Source organism: Canis aureus, chromosome 12 (genome assembly GCF_053574225.1).
Source record: "Canis aureus isolate CA01 chromosome 12, VMU_Caureus_v.1.0, whole genome shotgun sequence".
Classification (NCBI taxonomy): domain Eukaryota; kingdom Metazoa; phylum Chordata; class Mammalia; order Carnivora; family Canidae; genus Canis; species Canis aureus.
Window position 1 is genome coordinate 11,877,496 of NC_135622.1, and position 18,986 is coordinate 11,896,481.

Sequence of the window (18,986 nt, forward strand, 5' to 3'; positions counted from 1 at the left end):
CAACTTCAATGAGCTTCAGTGACCTCTCTTAAAATGGTAATAATGCATGTAAAATCCTCAGTGATGATGTATCACATGCCTGGCATGTAGTAAGCACTCAGTAAATGTTGATAATAATAATTATCAGTACAAATCAGTAAGTCAAGTCTTTTATCTAGCCTTCCTCAGAAATTAAATGGCATGTTCTATACCCAAATAGGTATGCCTACAATTATTTGCTGTTTGGGTTCTCTATACGACGGTAGAATTGACCAATAATAGGGTTAAAAATTAATTATTCTTATGAGTACAATGTAGCATTCAATTCTTTTATTTCTATATATTTCAAACCAAAAGTTTAAATAATAAAACAAACACCCATGAACCTATTTTTTAAAGATTTTATTTATTTATTCATAAGAGACACACAATGAGAGGGAGAGACATGAACAGAGGAAGAAGCAGGCTCCCTGCAGGGAGCCTGATGCGGGACTCAATCCTAGGACCCTGGGATCACGACCTGAGCCAAAGGCAGACACTCAACCACTGAGCCACCCAGGTGCCCATGGACACACCCATGGACCTATTAGCTCATTGAAAAGATAAAACATTTTAGGTTCAGTGAAAACTCCTGAGTGTACCTTCTGATAAACTCCTGAGTGTACTTTTCAATGCCTTTTCCTCCCCAGAGATTACAGTTTTTCTTTTTTATAAAAATCTTTATTTTAACATTTAAAAGAAGAATCACATGTTCATCCTGACAGTTTTACCAGATTTGGCCATCCAATAAGTTACACACACACGTAGCTACTTGGAAGGTTATTGCATGCGTCTTTCACTGATGGAGTCACGGCGAGGTGGCCACTCTCCCTGCAGTAGGACCCGGAGTGGGTCCTCCACAAGGAGGCCTGACTCGAAACAGGCTGTGGGGAGGTCCAGGTGATCCTCACCTCCAAATTGTGAAACTAGTGACACTGCCACAATTCCTGTGGCTACACTTTCACTCCTGAGCGTACTGTTCACTTAAGTAGACTCAGAGTGGGGAGGACGAGGCGCCACCTGCGCAGTAGGCCTTTCTCTGCAGCTCCCTCCCTCACGGGAAGGCCGTCAGCAGTATCAGCAGCCCTGCTTCTCAGATTTCTCCCCCTGCACAATCCTTAAAACTGCTTGCTAGTTGAGTCTTTGCTTTTTTGACTACTTGATGGTTTTGATGAGTTAGCCGTGATCCACAGGTACATCTCTGAGAGTTGGCCTTTGGCTGGGATTATGTTTCAACAGTCTTGAAATGAGATCCCTGGCTCCCTCCAGCACGAAGTCAGGGAATGTGAATTCAACTTGGAGTACAGTAAGTTCAGTCACAAAATGCAGCTTAGAGAAACAGTATGAATATTCAGCTCACAGCCAATGTTAAGGCTGATAAGCATTCTACCAGAAGCAACGGATCATTTCTCATTAGGTCTTACCTGTGATATTCTTTGTAGGTCTCTTGGTATGTGCTTGCCTCAAAAGGAGGCTTCCCAACTAGAAATTCATAGCAAAGAACCCCAAGGCTCCAGAGATCCACCTTCTCATCATGCATTTGGCCTTCAATCATCTCTGGGGGCAAGTAATCCGGGGTACCACATAGGGTGGTTCTCCTGGAGGATGGAGCATGTACTGACTACCCAAAATTTGCAATCTTAAGCTTTCCAGCTGATCCAAGGAGTAGGTTCTCTGGCTTAATGTCTCTGTGAATTACTCTCTTTGGGTGACAGTAAGACAGGGCATCTGCCAACTCTGTGATATAAGTAGCAGTTCTCTGCTCATCATACTTTGACAGTTTCTGAAGTTCTCTGTAGACAGCTCCAAGAGGTGCATATTCTAGAATTAGGTAAACTCTGGTGGCATCATGGAAATAACCATACAGCCAAAGAATATTTGGATGCTTAAGGTGGGACTGTATTTCTACTTCTCTTCTCAGCTGATGCTCAACTCCTGCTTTCTCCAGTTCAGCTTTAAATAATACTTTAATAGCCAGGATAAACTTGCTTTGTTTTTCTCTTGCCAAGTAAACATTACCAAACTTTCCTTTACCCAGTGGACGGCCAATTTCAAAATCTTCCAAAGCCCATTGCCCCCCCCCCCTTTTTTTTTTTGATTCTTCATTTTTCTGTTTTGTTGCCAGTTCCATTTCAGAATTATTTCCAGGGGCTGATGACGAGGGGTGCTCACTCTTTTGGGTATTATTCAGTGTCCTAGAGACTAGAGACAGGATGAGGGACACCAGTTGCCTGCAATTGTTTCTGCTTCAGATTCTGAGCCGGTTTATGGCTGGAGATGAGCTTTTGTGTTTGTGGAGGAACTCGCTGGGAAGAATTTGAAGGACACAAGACCCGCTGGGCCTGGCCACTATTTGCAGGTAACGGATTCTGTGAAGGAACTTGCTGTGCCACCAGAACACATTTTGGACCATCACCAAGTGCAATTGTAGTCTTAACAGGCCCTGCAATGCAGTTTTCTTTAGATTTGTCCATCATGCCCATCGGCTCCTGCCTCTGACCCAAGCTGCCAAGTCCTCCAGAGAGCTCATGATAATAGTTTTTCTAAATTTGATATATCATTCCCATGCATAAATTCTTGATTTTGTTACAAAGAGATGTATCCACAATATATTATTGTTTTGCGCATTTTAAGACTTTATATGGATAATCCTACTAATGTATACTTCTCCAGTGTGCTTTTTTCACTTACCTTACTCATCCATATTGACAAATGCAGTTCTAGTTCATATGTTTGCACTGCTGTATAGAATTCTCAAGCTTATATCATAACCCCGTGATGCACTCATACGCTGCTGGTCATTTACAGTGTTTCCATGCCGTTGCTGTTACCCACACTCCATCAACAGGAGAACTGAGGCTCAGGGAGGTGTACTTACTGTGTGCTCCATTAACGCATGAACCCAGAAAGCAGTTTGCCTCCGGATTGCTGCCTCTAGGAAATCTCTCGCACTTGCAAGAAGTTCAATCTATATCTGTTGAATAACTGAATGAGGTTTTCTCAGAGAAATCCAATCAGATTCAGTTCCACAGTGGATTTCTCCCCCTTTCTGTTTTACCCTGGTGCCTGACATATATTCCCTGTGGTCAGGGAGGCCCACTCAGGGCAACACACTGTGTGGAAATGTAAGATGGGAAATGCTGAATGAGGACTTAAAAAACTTGTTCAATTCATGAACAAAGTAGGAATTTAAAGAAAGAGATAAAATACTGAAAAGTACACAACAGAAATCATAGAGGTAAATAATATAATAACTGAAAGGAAAATTCAGTAGAGGAATTTAACAAGAGATTAGATCAAGCAGAAGAATCAGCAAACTCAAAGACAAGGCATTAGAAGTCATCCAATCAAAGAAACAAATGAAAAAGAGTAAAGATAGTTTAAAGGACTTCTAGAACACTAATGTATGCATTGTAGAGGTCTCAAAAGGAGAAGAGAAAGAAATGAGTAGAAGCTTATTCAAAGAAATGGCTAAAAACTTCTCTAATCTGGGGATAGAAATAGATATCCAGATCTATAAAGCCCAAAGAATACCAAATAAGGAGAACTAAAGAGAATCACACCAAGATACATTATAATTAATGTGTCAAGTTAAAGACAAAGAGAGGATCTTAAAAGCAGCTAGAGTAAAGCAACTTGTTACATACAGGGGAAAACCCATAAGACTAAGCATATTTTTCAGCAGAAACCTTGCAGGAATTGAAGAGAGTAGATGATATATTCAAAACCCTGGAAGAAAAAAACTGCCAACCAAGAGCATTTCACCTACCAAAGTAGTACTTCAGAATTGAAGGAAGGATAGATAAATAGTTTCCCACACAAACAAAAGCTAAAGGAATCCATCACCACTAGATTGGCTTAGACTAGTGTTACAAAAAATGTCAAAAGGAATTCTTCAAACTGAAATGACATCATGCTAAGTAGTAACATGAAAACACATGAAAGTATAAAACTCACTGGTAGAATTAAATTCAGAATAATCCAATATTGTGATGGTTGAAGGAAAATCATTTTTAACCCTTGTATAAAGGTTAAAACACTAAGATATTAAAATAACTAAACTACAATAACTCTTTAGTGTATATGCAATATAAATAGATGCAAATTGAAACATCAAAAACAGAAAATGTAGGGGAAGAGTAAAAATTTAGAGTTTTTACATGCATTTATAGTTTGTATCAGCTTAAAATAGGCAGTTAAAAGTATAGGATGTTTTAAGTAGGCTTCACGGTAACCACAAACCAAAAACCTACAGTAGATACACAAAAGAGGAAAGGAAGGAAATCCAAGCATCCTGCTGGAGAAAATCATCAAAACAGAAAGGATGATAGCAACAGAGGAAAAAAAGAACAAAAGAACTACAAAACAGCCAGGAAACAATTAACAAAATGGCAATAAGTCCATACTTAACAATAATTACTTTAAATGTAAAAGGACTTAATTTTTAATCAAAAGACATGGTTGAATAGATATTTTTAAAAAGAAAAAAATAGACCCAAGTATATGCTGCCTCCAAGAGACTTCAGCTTTAAGGACACTTATAGACTAAAAGGGAAAAACATATTCCATGAAAATGGCAATCAAGAGAAAGCAAATTTATATGCTACTGCCTGATGTTTTATAAGGCCATTGTCCTTATACTTGAAGAAGAATGGAAAATTGCCCCCACACGCTTGGTCTGTTTCCTTAAGTAGCAAACCAACCTATCCTAGCAGCTTCTACCCCCAGGCAAAGGACTTCACTAACTAGAATGAATTCTTGCAAACTACTATGTCTCTTAGGCCTGAACATTTAACATTCCTCATCTTTCATTTTAATACCAAAGCACATTTTAAGGGCATGGCTGAGCAAGGTACTGTACCCAGCAAGTCAAGCACATGCAGCCTCTGTTGTCAAAGCAGAGAACACCATGAAGAGGGAATACAGATAATTTGACATAAACACTGAGTAATAATTCCTTTAAGTCTGTGGCCTACTGTGCCTACAGGATGCCAAACATCTGGATGGAAGATGCAACATTTGGTCAGGAGTTTCACTATTCTTCCAGATAATTGAATAGACTTTCATTGTGAATTGTATAAACCTAACAATTATAATAGTTATGCCAACTTATATTTCCATGATTTACAACTGCAGGATACATATATGTGTAAGTATGTGTGTGTGTTTATATAACTTCATTTAATTACCATATCCTTATGGAATAGGCTTAATTATCCAATTTTACAGATGAGGAAGTTGAGAGTCTTTGTTACACATGTATTGATCTCATACTCTGTGCCAAACACAAGACCTACAAAAAAGAAATAAAAAAGTTCCTGCCCTAAAGGTGCTCGGAGACCAAAGCAGAAGCTTGGAATTTGAACTTGACTTGCCCAAGGTCACATAACTATTTACTGTCAGATCCGGGACTCCATCCTCCATCCAATTTTTCTGGCACCAAATTCAGTGACCTCTTAACAGCTGTCATCAATAAAGTCCAGATGCAAGAGCAAGGAATAGATAGGATAAGGGATAAAGATGTGCTAGAGTTCGCTGGAATTGGAAGAGTCTTGTTAGTAACACCAAAATCAGAAACAAAGTACAAACAATTAAAGTTACAATTCTGAAGATTATGACCAGACATTAGAAAATGTTTTTGATGTAATGTTGGGTTAAAAAAACAAACAAAAACAAATGGCATGTGTCTACCCATGTTCACTTGGTACACATATGGACAGGTACAGGACAAGAGCATGCACAAATTTAAACAGCGAGATTTTCTTCATGTACCAAGGTAGTTAGTGGCTGAAATTTCCTTTCTTCATTTCCTTCTTTCTTTCTTTCTCTTTCTTTCTTTCTTTCTTTCTTTCTTTCTTTCTTTCTTTCTTTCTTTCTTTTTCTTTCTTTTTTTCTCCTTCCTATTAGTTTATAGTTTTGTTGATGTTGCTAAAATACAAATTCTAGGTAGGAAAAGAGATAATATGGAAGTATTAAAGGTTTTGCAGCTGGGAAGACCTGGATCCAAATGGCAGTTTTGCCAATGACTAACTATACAATGTAGGGAAAGTTATTTAACTTCTCTGTGCCTCGGTTTCTTTGGCAAAGAATAATATTAATTTTGCAGGGTTATGCTAAAGATTAGTGATTGTGTCTTAGGACACTAAATAAACAAAGACCAACCACTCAACCTGTAATTTTTAAATTTATTTATTTATTTATTTATTTATTTATTTATTTATTTCAGACAGAGAAAGAGAGAGAACACAAGCAGGAGAAGAGGGGCAAAGGGAGAGGAAGAGCATGAAGCAGGCTCCCCACTGAGCAGGGAGCCCGATGCAGGGCTTGACCCCAAGACCCTGAGATTAGGATCCAAGCCAAAGGCAGACACCCAACTGACTGAGCAACCCAGGCACCCCTCAACCTGCAATTATTTTATCATTATGATTATATAATATAAGCCAAGAAGCATGTCAGAGAACATGTAGACTTGCAGAGCCTGCTCTGGGGCTCCGGTTTGGCCAAAAGTCTGCAATGACATCTTTAACCCAAAGAAGAGGAATGTGGAATCATCCTTAGCAGCAGCAAAAACACATGTTGAGCCAGGTCCTTAGAATACAAACATATAAAACACCACCTGTTCTAAAGGGATTTACCATCTATCTTTTTACCAACTCAATAAGCATTTATTATGAACCTCTTATAAGTCAGAGACCAAAAGAACAACCAGTGGTATAAAGATAAATAGGACTTAGTCCTTACCATAGTTTACCAGAAAGAAACAATCATGAAAACAGATAAATACAATATAACATAGAGAACGTAATCACAAAGTTAGGCATTTGGAAGCATAGATAAACACACCCAACTGGAAAGGGAAGATTAGGGAAGTCTAGGAAGGATTTCTGGAAGCATTGGCCCTGGAACTAAGCCTTTAAGTATAAGCAGAAGTTGGTTAGAAAAAAGGGGACTGGGTGGGTGGCAGAAAAGCATCCCAGGAAGAGAGCAAGATATAAGGAATGACATGTTACATAACAGTTAGGTTTTTTTCCAGAGCACAGAATTTGAAGCAGGGGATGAGACTGGAGAAGAAGGTAGGAACCAGCTCAAATGAGGCTTCATATACCTCCAGAGGGTAGTGAAGAATTTAAAGCCAGGAAGGTGGGTGTCAAGGTGGTCAGCTTTACAGCTCAAATGAAGGCTCTAGAGCCCTGTAGAGGAAAGATGTGAATGGGACAATCAGGATGGAGGTAAGGGTCACCTCTAGGGGTTCAGAAGAAAGATGAGTGTGCACTGAGACAGAGATCGCTTACAAGGAGATGATGGTTATGGAAACCAGATGGAAGACAGTTCCTAACAATCCCAAGAGCCTGATGAGAAGTAGAAAGGAAGTACTTTCTTAAGCTTTGAGAAAAATTTTGTGACAGACTGTCTGGGAAAGCTTAGTAGAGGAGAGAGGAGTTGAGCAGCCCTTTAAACTTTAAAGAAGAAGAAGACATGGTGGAGAAAGAGGGCAGATCCCAGGGGAAGAAACAGAATTAACAAAGACAAGCATAATGTGTAGGTTGGGTTCACAAAAGAAGGTCAGTCAACAATAAGAATGTATAACCTTTGACCGGCCCTCTACATTGTAAATCCTCATCCCCATTACAGGGAAGTATTTGTGCCAGATAGATTATGTTTTCTCCCCCAAACTCCTACTTTCCTGAGGCATAAAGAGAGGTTATCATAAGCTCAAAGTAGAGAGATTCAGAAGTTCTTCTAGACTATAATCCAGAAAAGAAAAGAGTCCCTCCTGATGGCATGAAACCTCTGGTGGTCTTGTGGTGACTCCAGGCTGTGGCCAGACAAGGGCAGAGCCTCCTTCTCCTGCTCTGGCTTTCTCATTCCCCACCTCCAGCTCCACTCCCTGCCACCCAATGGCAGACAGAAGTGACTAGCTGACCAGTGGTGCCAAAGAAAAGAGAAAAGTGAGATGGGAAGAGGTGGGGAAAAAAACTGTTAAAGTGACCAAAGGGTCAAGGATGAAGGGAAGAAAGACAGTGTCAAAGGTGAGAGGTTCCCTTGCCAACCTGAATGCCATAGGAGTGCACAGGATCAGACAAGAAATATAAGACTTTGTGGGACATTCGCTCTTTGTCTCAACTTCTCATCTCTGCCACTTAGCATCTTGTGTCACTTAGCACAATTGGTAAATAAAGAAGCATAGCTATGTTTCAGTAAAACTTTGTTTTTGGACACTGAGATTTGGATTTCATAAAATGTCCACAAAATATTTGTCTTTGATTTTTTTTTTCAGTTAAAAACATAAAAGCCATTCTTAGCTCACATACTAGTACAGCCAGTGGGCTGGGTTTGGTGTGTGGAATGTGGTTTGCCATCCCTGGTTTAGAATAATGTTCTCACACAGAAGAGCTGGAATGGGTCAAGTAGCCTAGAGAAGTCATTCCTAAACCTACACTCCTGTGGGTTCTGACTGGGATGGGATATAGGGCAGAAAGTGAAGAACGGAACAGTTTCTCTACTTTCACTGGTGTCTCCCTAGATAATAAGTTATACAGTAACTGTACCACTCGTTTTCCCATCATCAAGGATGTAGCAGTGGGGTTTTATATTGTTTTTTATTAATTAAATTTTGAAATACTCCTTCCAATATTTCTATAAACCAAATCATGGTATAAAAAAAACCATAATACAACAATAGCCATACATATTTTGGCTATGATATGAGCATATCATATATATATATGCTCAGATATATATATATATATCTGGATACTAAGGAAGTCAGGTTAACACCTAGAGGCATGCCCATGAACAGCTAGACCTCACGGCCCCAGCTGCCCATCTGGGCAATGGCAAAACTTCTTATGAAGCTGTGAGACCTGCTCTTGCCCAACTGACTGCTCCCACTTGTAAGGTTCTCATATGTTCTGCAGACACATGATGTTTTATTGACCCTCCCAAGTCTCAGTGTCTTCCCTTACTAGATACTAAACAATCTATCCTAATTTCCAAAGATTTATGTGGCCTTGGTTGGAAAATACTTAAGAATCCTTGGGCTTTGCCTTTTCTCCCAGCAGCATAACTGAGGGGTAGCTGCGCATCAAAATAAGGTGATTAGGAAGATTGACATACGTGATTCTTGACAAAGAGCCCAATTTTCCTTGGCCTAGACATAAGTCTCCAGATTTCCTTAAAATAAATCATCAATATTCAGATTCAGATTCTAAAACACCCCAAACCCCACCCCTGTCCGAACCACTGCCCCCAGAATAAAAGGATCCATGTTGTTATACTTCCCTTCTTTTCTGCTCTCTGGAAGCAGTTATTCTTGCTTTTTAGAGAGGATGTTGGAGATGCTCCCGCTGACCTGTTGCTTTATCTATGCTCTAAAAGTTCTAACTCTGCAGCCACCAGCCCAGACTCTTTCTCCTTTGACACTCAAAATCTTTTAGAAGTGAAGACAAAAGGAAGGAGCAAAGGGAAGAAGAAAAGCCCTAGAAAAAATGAGGATACATATGGAGGTTTCTTGTTCCTGACACTCCTGACCTCAGCCAGCCATGATGGGTGGGAAAGGAGCCAGCCACACACACTAGTGTATGATCCACAGAACTCAAACCTGAAATGACCCTGCTAAAGGAATTTCATAGAACCAACCATGAAACACTTCGTTGGGTACATTTCCTACAAGTCAAAGCTCACAGGACTCACTTGGCTGGTAGTAGAGAGCCCTTCCCTCACTGCTAGGGTGTCAGGAAGTTGGATGCACTTCTCTCAACTACCCAGATACAGGCAAAAACCCACTTTCTGCCACGAGGCACAAGGGTGGTTCGGCTGGCTTCCCACAAATCTGGTTCTGAAGGAAGCACACAGCTCCTCTGAAAACACATTCACTCTCTTCTCCCATTTGATCTTTCTTCCACATGCTTTTTGGATTAATGCTGGCATTTTATTTCCATCTGTTTTCAACTCTGGGTTAGAAACGTCCGAGTCAGGCTCTAGCCTTCTATGTGGCTGGGGGATCCTTTGCAGGGATCTGTGGAAGATCCCTGCAAAGGAGCAGATCTGTGCTCCAGAGCAGGATCTGTGGAAGATCACCAGCATGTCTTCCTTCAAGTCCACAAACATTGAGTGAACACCTCCTATGTGCCAAGCATTGTGCCATTCATCAGGCACTTGGAGGTGCCATGTGCACCTGTGCCACTGTGCAAAATTCAGAACAGGTTCCCATGTCACTTGAGTAAAAGCTCAAGCCATTACAGTGATCAGCAATTCATAAGATGACCCTCCTTCCTGCCCACCATCCCTCTGATCTCACATCCTGCAACTTTCCTTGTGATGATCCAAAGCCATCCTTGACTCGTTGCTGTGCCGTGGCCATGCCTGCCACCTTCTGCCTGGGTGCCTTGGCACCGGCTGTTCCCTCCACTCCCCTCCCCGAATGCCCTTTGCCCACAGTAGCCAACTTCCTCACCTTCAAATCTTTGCTCAAATATCACCTTTCAACAAGGCCAATACTGACAATACTGCTGACAACTGCAACCCATCACCAGCACACCTGACACCACCTTTTACCCACTCTAAATTTTATTTTTTCTGCAGCACTTATCACCTACTGCCTTGGCCCAGTTCCCTGGAAAACATAGCTTAAAGGAATGCAATCCCAGGGAAGCAGACATGAGGGAAGAGGAGGTAAGGTATAGAAGCAGGGAGAGCAAACCTAAGGGAATATGTTTTCCAAATGACCATAGTATTGTAAAATGTGACAGCTGGGTCCCACAGGACATCTTCAGGGAGGCTAAGCAAAGCAATTCATCTCCGAACAATTTGCCCAGGGGAGGAGAGAAGAATGTACCCTTTGGTCGCTGCTCTCTCATTGGTCAAAGTCAGCCCCATGTGTGTCAACTCATACTTCTAAGTGATGTGAAAGCAGATGAGCCCAGAGGAGTTTTTCAGCTTCATGAGAACAGGAAACCCCAGTGTGGAAGGTGAGAATTAAACGATGGCAGGATAGGCACCAGGTGAGGGCTTCTGGGCCATGCCTGAGATCAGCCTAAAGGATGGCCCTTGCAGCTGGCCCCTTAGCTGTAGGAGTGGCAGTGGTGGGTATCTCCAAGGACTGCACCAGTGTGCACGCATAAGTGGCTCCAGACTGGCAGGCACAGACGCAGCCAATGCCAGGCCTGCTCCCAGCCAGGCCAGGTCTGTGGATCTGGATGACATAAAAACTGAATCCTGTATAACCTTCCAACATCTCCCCCGACTAGAAATTAAACTCCTCAAGGCAAGACCTTTGTCTACTTGTGTTCCCCGATGCACCCCAGGAATCTAGGTAAAGGCCTGGCACATGATGGGTCCTCAGTACTTTTTGAAAGAACAAAAGGGCAGTGCTAATGAATGAGATAGAAACCCTGCCCTCAACGAGCTTACAGGGCCTGGGGGACACAGACAAGCAAACAGCTCAGTGCGGTGCCGAGTAGAAGCGTAGTGCTGGCGGTAGAACAGGCAGCTGCAGGAGCACTTGGCAGAGCTGTGAGTCCTGGTGAGTAGACTTTAGATGTGACAAGTTTTTCCCAGCCTGGCGTATCCCATAAAACAAGGACACTGGAACAGGAAGTCAAGATCTGGGCTCCAAACCCAACCTCAGCTGCAAATCAGCCGTAGGATCTTACGAAAATAATTACTATTTATCAAGTGCTCACTTTCCGCCAGATCACAGTGTGAGTAATTCACTGTCTCGGTCCGTTTGGGCTACTGTAACAGAGTACCGTAGACTGGCTGGCTTATAAACAACAGAAATTTATTTCTCACAGTTCTGGAGGCTGGGAAGCCAAAGATCAAGGCACCAGCAGATTCGGCGTCTGGTTCATAGATGGCTGTCTTTGTGCTGTGTCCCCACACGGCCAAAGGGATGAGGGAGCTCCCTGGGTTATCTTTCATAAGAGCGTGAATCTGGTACAGAAAGCAGAGCTCTAATGATTCCCCCAAAGGCCCCACCTCCTAACACCAAAGCCTTGGGTGTAGGATTTAACATATGAATTTGGGTCAGGGTAGGGATGTTTAGTCCATGGCATTTCCATATATTTCTTATGTCATTCTTGCAACAATTCCTTGAGACAGATATGATGGTGTTCATTTAATGGAAATCTAAACCAAATCCAGAAATGTTCAATGACTCTACCCAAGTTTTTCTGACTCAGAAATGGCAGAGCTAGGATTTGAACTCCCAACCTCCTCTGCCAAAGTCTAAGCTCCTAGTCACTGCCCTCTAACATTGTACAGCCAACTCTTAGTGCTCTCTTTTGTAAAATGAAAAGATTAGGCTACCTAATCTTTTTTTTTTTTTTAAGGTCTATTTATTTCAGAGAGAGAGCACATGTGTGAGTTGGGAGAGGGGCAGAAGGAGAGAATATTCAAGCAGACTCCCTGCAGAGTGTGGAGCCTGACGCAGGGCCTAAACCCATGGCCCATGAGATCATGATCTGAGCCAAAAACCAAGAGCCAGATGCTAAGCCACCCCGATTACCCCATCTTTCCCATTAAGCCTCCTTCTAAACATGTCAAGGTCAAAGCAAAGTGATCCAGCTCAGACTTGGTGGCAAATGGTAGCATATTGTCCAGGACAAATACACTTATGGTGTACTGGGAGCGACCAACCAGATCTGGGTCACCAGGAGCCTCCTTCCAGCCCTGGACCAGTGAGCACAAGTCTATCTATGCTGCACATGGGGACACACACAGGACATCAGCCTGGCCAGGGAAGAGGTGCCACCTGACGGGACTTGGTGTGGGATCCCAAAGGTACACTTGAAGACAGAGTGTTCCTACTATTCTCAGTTCTGGAACGTGATTTATGAAAGCCCACCCATTCACTCAATGCACAGCCTGAAGGGTGCAGGGCACCAGGACAAGTACACTCAAAGTCTATGACTCAGCTGAGGCATTGCAAAGTGTCCGTCATTGGTCCAGATCACCACTGTCCCACAGAAATGTACTATGAGCCACAAATGGAATTTCACGATTTCTAGTAGCCACACTTTAAAAAATAAAAATAGGTAAAATTAATATTGAAATGTATTTAGTTTAACCCAACCTATCCAAAATAGTACCAATTCACAATGCAATCCATATAAGAATTATTGAGATATTTTACATTTTATTTTTCATACTAAATCTTTGAGTGTATATTTTGCTGAAAGCACATCTTAATTCACAAGCCATATTTCAAGCACTCAGTATGAATCAACATGAACTGTGTGAATGAATTGTGGCTGCTAAACTAGAGTGCCGGCCCCAGGGGCTGCTGGTGCTGCCGGAGAACACACACATGCATGCACACACTCACACCAAGCAGCATGGATAACGGAACTTTGTCAAATCCCTGCAGCATCAGGACCAGCAAATAACCCAAGTCACTGCCCTGCAGAGTGGGGGCCCAGGCGAAATGGATACCAACCTGAAATCACGCACATGGAATGCAGACAAATGAGAGGAAACCAGCCCTTCGTGGGGGAAACAAGACATCTGGCCTATTGCCCTTTGAAGTTCAGTTCACCTTCTGATATCAAGAGAGTAGCAGGCCAAGGAAAAAAAGTACTAGAGGCCTTTAAGCAGTTGAGGCAAGAGGTCAGAGTTCCTTGGTCAGTTCCTTAGGAATGAGATTCATTTGAGATCCGGGAGAGGGGAGAAAATTGCCGAAAAACCATCAAGTTAACAATTTGTCTATTTTGGTGGTGTCAAACCACAGGGGCCTGGCATCCTAACACATTAAGGAAAGCCTCAGCCTCATACTCATTTACACTGAAAAGTAATTGTGGCTCGAAACATCCACAGGAGCAAGGGGTAGCAGAGAAAATGTGTGTTTTTCAAAACTGAAGGACTTGGAGACTGCTTGGGGGAGGCGGGGGGATTGTGGTTTTCCAGGAATGGGCTGGAGCGAAAGAGATTTTTTTAAAAAGAAAGAAAGAAAAGAAAACATTTCCCAGCCTCCTTTGTAGCTCCCCAACGCCACCCCAACATGCAAAGCCCTGAAGGCAGGATGACTCCTCTGCCACCAGAAGGGAGAAGGCTGGTACCTCCCAGGGCAGACGTCCCCCGGGGCCCATCCTCCCAGCCTCTCCCTGCTCAAGAGCAAACCAGAGGGGCGAGGCCTCAGAGCTGCACCAGGAGTGTTTACTCGCCTGCGTTTGTGAGGCTGACACTGGAGCCACATGGAAGGCACATGCAGGAAGTGTGCTGTAATCATCTTATGTTTATAATTCTGAGAGAGGGATGGCAAAGTCGAGGATGGGATTGATCCGGTTCCAAATCGATTTCCTGGAGTCAGATTTAAAAGAGAGATGTGAAGGGCAAAATCTCTAATGATGCGGGTACGTCACAACAAGTTACAAGTTTATTTCTATTGATGCTTGTCCTGATTTTTTAAATCTGTTGCTTTCTTCTCACACGCACTGAGCCAGCCCTGCCAGAGCTCGCAGAACTCTGAAAACTGCCTGCTCCGATACATCCATATCAAATTCAGAAAATCGGATTTTCTAAGAGTTCATTTACAGAACAACAGACTCCTTTCACTGTAATGCCTTTATCATTTTCTTATTGTTATTGTTCAGATTTTAAGTGTTACCATCTGCCAATCTCATCCCTTCTCAGTGATGTTAAGCATCCGTCCGATCATAGTCTGGTTTCCAAATTTCTCCCTGAACAACTAAAGCTTACCACGGGTCTGCTCGCCTTCATTCCCTGGCACACCCATGTAAGACGTTGTAAGGCCAGAGGAGCCTCAGCAAAGCCTCTTGTCGGAGCGGGCCGCTCCCCTGGAGCTCCTCTGACTCATTGTTCTCCTTTGTCTCTCTCAATTAGGATGGGATGTTTTACAGCTCTTGCTGGGAAGTAGATTTTCTGGGCTCCCTAGCATTTCAGTCCTAGTCACATGCCCCAGGTAGGAAAGCTGCCAGGCAATGAAGGAAACAGGTGAGCTGAAAAACCGACTCTAGGGATGACGAAGAGTAATTACTACCACTGGCACAGCACTTCACAGTTTACAGAGTGATTTTGCACATGATGTCTCACCTAACCTCGCAATCATCCAACAGTAGAGGCTTTTAACCTTCTCTTTACAGTGAGGAAACAGAGTCTGGGTTTGCTGACACATCTCCCTGAGGTCACACACGTAGCTCACAGTGGAGCTGGGAGTGGGAGCAGCTCTTCAGACAAGAAACCCAGCCCAGCTCTGTCTGTGTATCTTCTTCCCTTGGAGACATCAGCAAATAATCCAGGCAGCAGAGACCTTTTGGTTACTCAGTCAAACCTAGAATAATAAGTACGACATGTTTAATAGAAATGAACATACCTTTAAATTTTTTGAGGCGGGGGGGATCCCTGGGTGGCTCAGCTGTTTCGCGCCTGCCTTTGGCCCAGAGCGTGATCCTGGAGTCCCAGGATCGAGTCCCGCGTCGGGCTCCTGGCATGGAGCCTGCTTCTCCCTCTGCCTGTGTCTCTGCCTCTCTCTCTCATTCTCTGTCTCTTAAATAAATAAAAATAAATCTTTAAAAAAATTTTTTTAATTTATTGATTCATGAGAGACACAGAGACAGAGGCAGAGACATAGACAAAGCAGGCTCCCTGCAGGGAACCCAATGTGGGTCTTGATCCCAGGACCCCAGGATCACACCCTGAGCCAAAGGCAGACGTTCAACCACTGAGCCACCCAGGTGCTTCTGAACATACCTCTCTTCCTTAGCATATTGCTGTGTCTCTTCCCTCATAGCTTTTTGATGGTGCTTGAGTAAAACCATTCCAGGGTTCATCCATAATGGATAGGAGGAAAAAAGTAAACCTTCAACCAACTACGTGTGGAGGGGGTCCACTATGTGAGAAAAGACTTGATGCTCACTGTCTGGAAATTTCTATGGCTTGAGTAGAAAAGCTATAGATTGTTGATGACTCTCATTCAGGGTCCCAGAACCACAGCCATCACCTGGTCAAAGCATGAGATACAGCCTGGGCTGGGGAAGAACCACGGAGATTCTGTGGAGGAGGAACATGAGTAAGCCCTAGCCGGGACATCCCAGCTTCTCTAAAGACAGGTCACTAGGAGCGCTTGCTAAAGATACAGATTCCTGGATGCCCTAATCCTACCCCTCTCTTACATGTTTCATAACCCTTTTTTCGCTGTATTTTAATTTTGTATATTTTCTCATTTCTCAAATGAGACATGGAGTTTTAAAATTGAAAGCCCTAGTCTGAAAAAAGAAAAAGAAAATACAGATTCCTGGGCTTCCAACCAGAAGGCAAGAGAAAGGCCTGGTAAACCTGTGCCCCGGATGATCCCTAACTTAGAGAAGGCTGCGAGCCCTGGGAAGCATGAGTCAGCTCTGGAAGTGAGGGAAGGGCAGAAAATGTGGTGAAAGAGACTGAGAGAGGGGAGACTTACAAAGTAAGAGAAATACAGAAAGAAGACAGTGACAGTGAGAAGTAGGCAGGCAGCTGGACAGAGAGAGGGAGGGAAGGCTGGGGGAAAGAAGGACACCTCCCACCTGCCCCTGAGATGAGCTGAGAGGAGCCCTCACTTCAGGTGCCTTGCTTGCTGGGCTGTCCCCGTTTGTCCCCGGAGTCCATGCCAGGGACTGCAATCACCCCCCGCCCTCTAGTTTCCAGCCGAGGGTCCATCAGGGCAGCAGAGAGGTGTAAGTTGCTGAATGAACATAGGAGTTTGCTTGATACCTGATTTTCTTTTTCCTTTTCACTGGATGTACCCATGATGGAGCCCTAGGAGACTCCAGGGACTTTGTCCCAAAGGCAACCTCTAGTAGCCATGGTGAAGGTGGGAAGGTTCTTGGCCTAGGGTAAACCTGGGCTCTAAGTCCACTTCCAGGAGAGCTTCATGGAGCAAAATCACATTTTGGTCCTTGGTTTCTTCCTAACACTTATATAGGACTTACTACTTGCCCATCATTGTTCTGGATAGATTTACAAGTTTTCGACCTTTGCATTCTCACAACAACCACGTAAGGAAGGTCCTGCTGTTGTCCCTGCTTCATAGATGGGAAACCTGAAGCCCAGAGAGTCTGTCTCTTGCCCAATAAGTAACTGACAGAGGCAAGATTCAAATCCTGGCAGTTGGACTCAGAAGCCCACACTTAACCTCTGTCCCTACCTCCTCTCAGAAGAACAACATCTGCCAACAGACAGAACAGGTGTGTGTGTACATGCGTGTGTTGGCATGTGTGTCATGTGACAGAGGAGAGTTGTTTTTTTTTTAAGATTTTATTTATTCATTCATGAGAGACACAAACACACACACAGAGAGAGAGAGAGAGAGGAAGAGACACAGGCAGAGGGAGAAGCAGGCTCCCTCTGAGGAGCACAATTCAGAACTCGATCCCAGGACCCCAGGATCACAACCTGAGCCGAAGGCGGATGCTCAACCACTGAGCCACCCAGGTGCCCAGTAGATTCTGAGAGAGAAGAGGATTCTGGGCAGGGAGTGGGGTGGGGTGGGGGTTGGGAAGGCTTCAGGAAGCAAGTCTACCCACCTGACAGAGAAAGCCCAAAGGAGTGAAGAAGATGCCTCTGGATAGAGATTGGGAGAAAGGGGCCTTAGGGTGAAAATACGCAGCACCCGTGGGCTCGTTCGTTCAACTTGGTAGCTGTTAAGTGAGCACCCGGTGTATCCCAGACCCCAGGGCAGAAGCAGCAGGCACCTGGTGAGCAAACAGACCCCCTCCCTGTGTCTGCAGGGCTCAGAGGCTAGCAGAGGAGATGGCCAAAAAAGAACACCAACAAAGGACTGAAACTGCTAGAAAAGTGATGAACAGCACGGAGAGTAAGAATTAAGTGACTATTTTAGCTGGGGTGGAGACAAAGGCCTGGGGATGGTTGTCTCAGCAGTGACCTGAGGTGCAGGAAGTGGAAGATCAGTGTGACCAGGGAGCCCTAGATGAGGACAAGGTGACAGAAGAGAAGGCAGAAGACAGGCAGCTCCCCTCAAGGCTGCCAGGAGGAAGCTAGAGTGTCTTGCTTCAGGGAGACATTGCCCTTGGATCAGGAAACAAACACTATCCAATTCATGTTTTAAGAAAAACATCTCTGGTGGCTATCAAGAGAGTTACCCGCAGACACTCAGTGACAAGGGAGCTGCTGTTGTCCAGGCAAGGGCCGGTGGTAGCCTGACAGGTGGAGAGAAGGACCGTGCCTGGAAGTGTACTTTAGAGGTAGAAGGGACGGACGCCTTGCCCCCACCACCATGGAAGACAAGTTGCATAGACAGTAGCAGGAATTAGACCCCAAGTGGGCGCCTTATTTACCAAGCAAAAGTCCAAAGGAGGTGGGCAAGAAAGACCACATCTGCACAGCGTGTACCGGTGGGAAGGACAGACAGACACAAAGGGACACCCTGGTGTTGGAACAAGTGGTTCTGTGCCACTCTGCAGGTATGCACCATGACTCTGAAAAATGGATGTGAGAGCCAGATCCTCTCCAGCACTTTCCAATGAATCGAATTTAGGGCAGTCATCCAAACAGGAACAATGGGTGCTCTGTGCAGGGCTGAGAAAGGTCCCCACGCTTTGCACTCAGGCAGACAGATAGTCACAGTGACCAAGGGTGTCCTGAGGCATGGAGCCAAGCTAGGAAACCCCAAGCAGCAAGCAGATTCACAGAGCCAGGGACAGGAGGTGGCCACCAGGGACAACCCAGCCGTGTGGGAGCTCAGGCCCAAGGGCTGGGTACTTGGTGCTCTCAGGGGAAATGGGGGTCTGGGGGCAACTCAGTGTCTGTGGCTGTGGACCAGAGGCAGGGTCTTCTGCAAGTGGACTGCCATTGGACTTAGTATTTGCTTAGTAGTATTAGTATTGGCTTCCATTTTTAATAGAATTTTCCTTTTAAATAAAACCGGCAGTGTCTGAGCAAGGTATTTTGCTAGCCTCCTAATCTTACTCCTTCATTTATTTATTTAGTACACGGGTTTTTTGTTTTGTTTTGTTTTG

The 18,986-nt window shown here is 43.9% G+C and overlaps 1 protein-coding gene and 1 pseudogene across 2 annotated transcripts in view; both read right to left on the reverse strand.

The window, feature by feature from the left end:
- The window catches only part of LOC144280573 (uncharacterized), a 70,235-nt gene that overhangs the window by 36,001 nt on the left and 15,248 nt on the right, over positions 1-18,986 (reverse strand). Inside the window, exons 2-3 of one of the 2 annotated variants that reach the window (XR_013349007.1) lie at positions 14,716-15,307; positions 14,181-14,316 (exon numbers count right to left, since the gene is read on the reverse strand). Coding sequence is in view for 1 of the 2 variants with exons in the window: in XM_077842739.1 (XP_077698865.1) it covers positions 14,181-14,316; positions 15,070-15,151 (218 nt within the window). In the remaining variant the exon portion in view is untranslated. The remainder of the gene's footprint in view (positions 1-14,180; positions 14,317-14,715; positions 15,308-18,986) is intronic. The other variant, XM_077842739.1, reaches the window with a different exon arrangement.
- Positions 367-3,268, reverse strand: LOC144324623 (aurora kinase A-like; annotated as a pseudogene).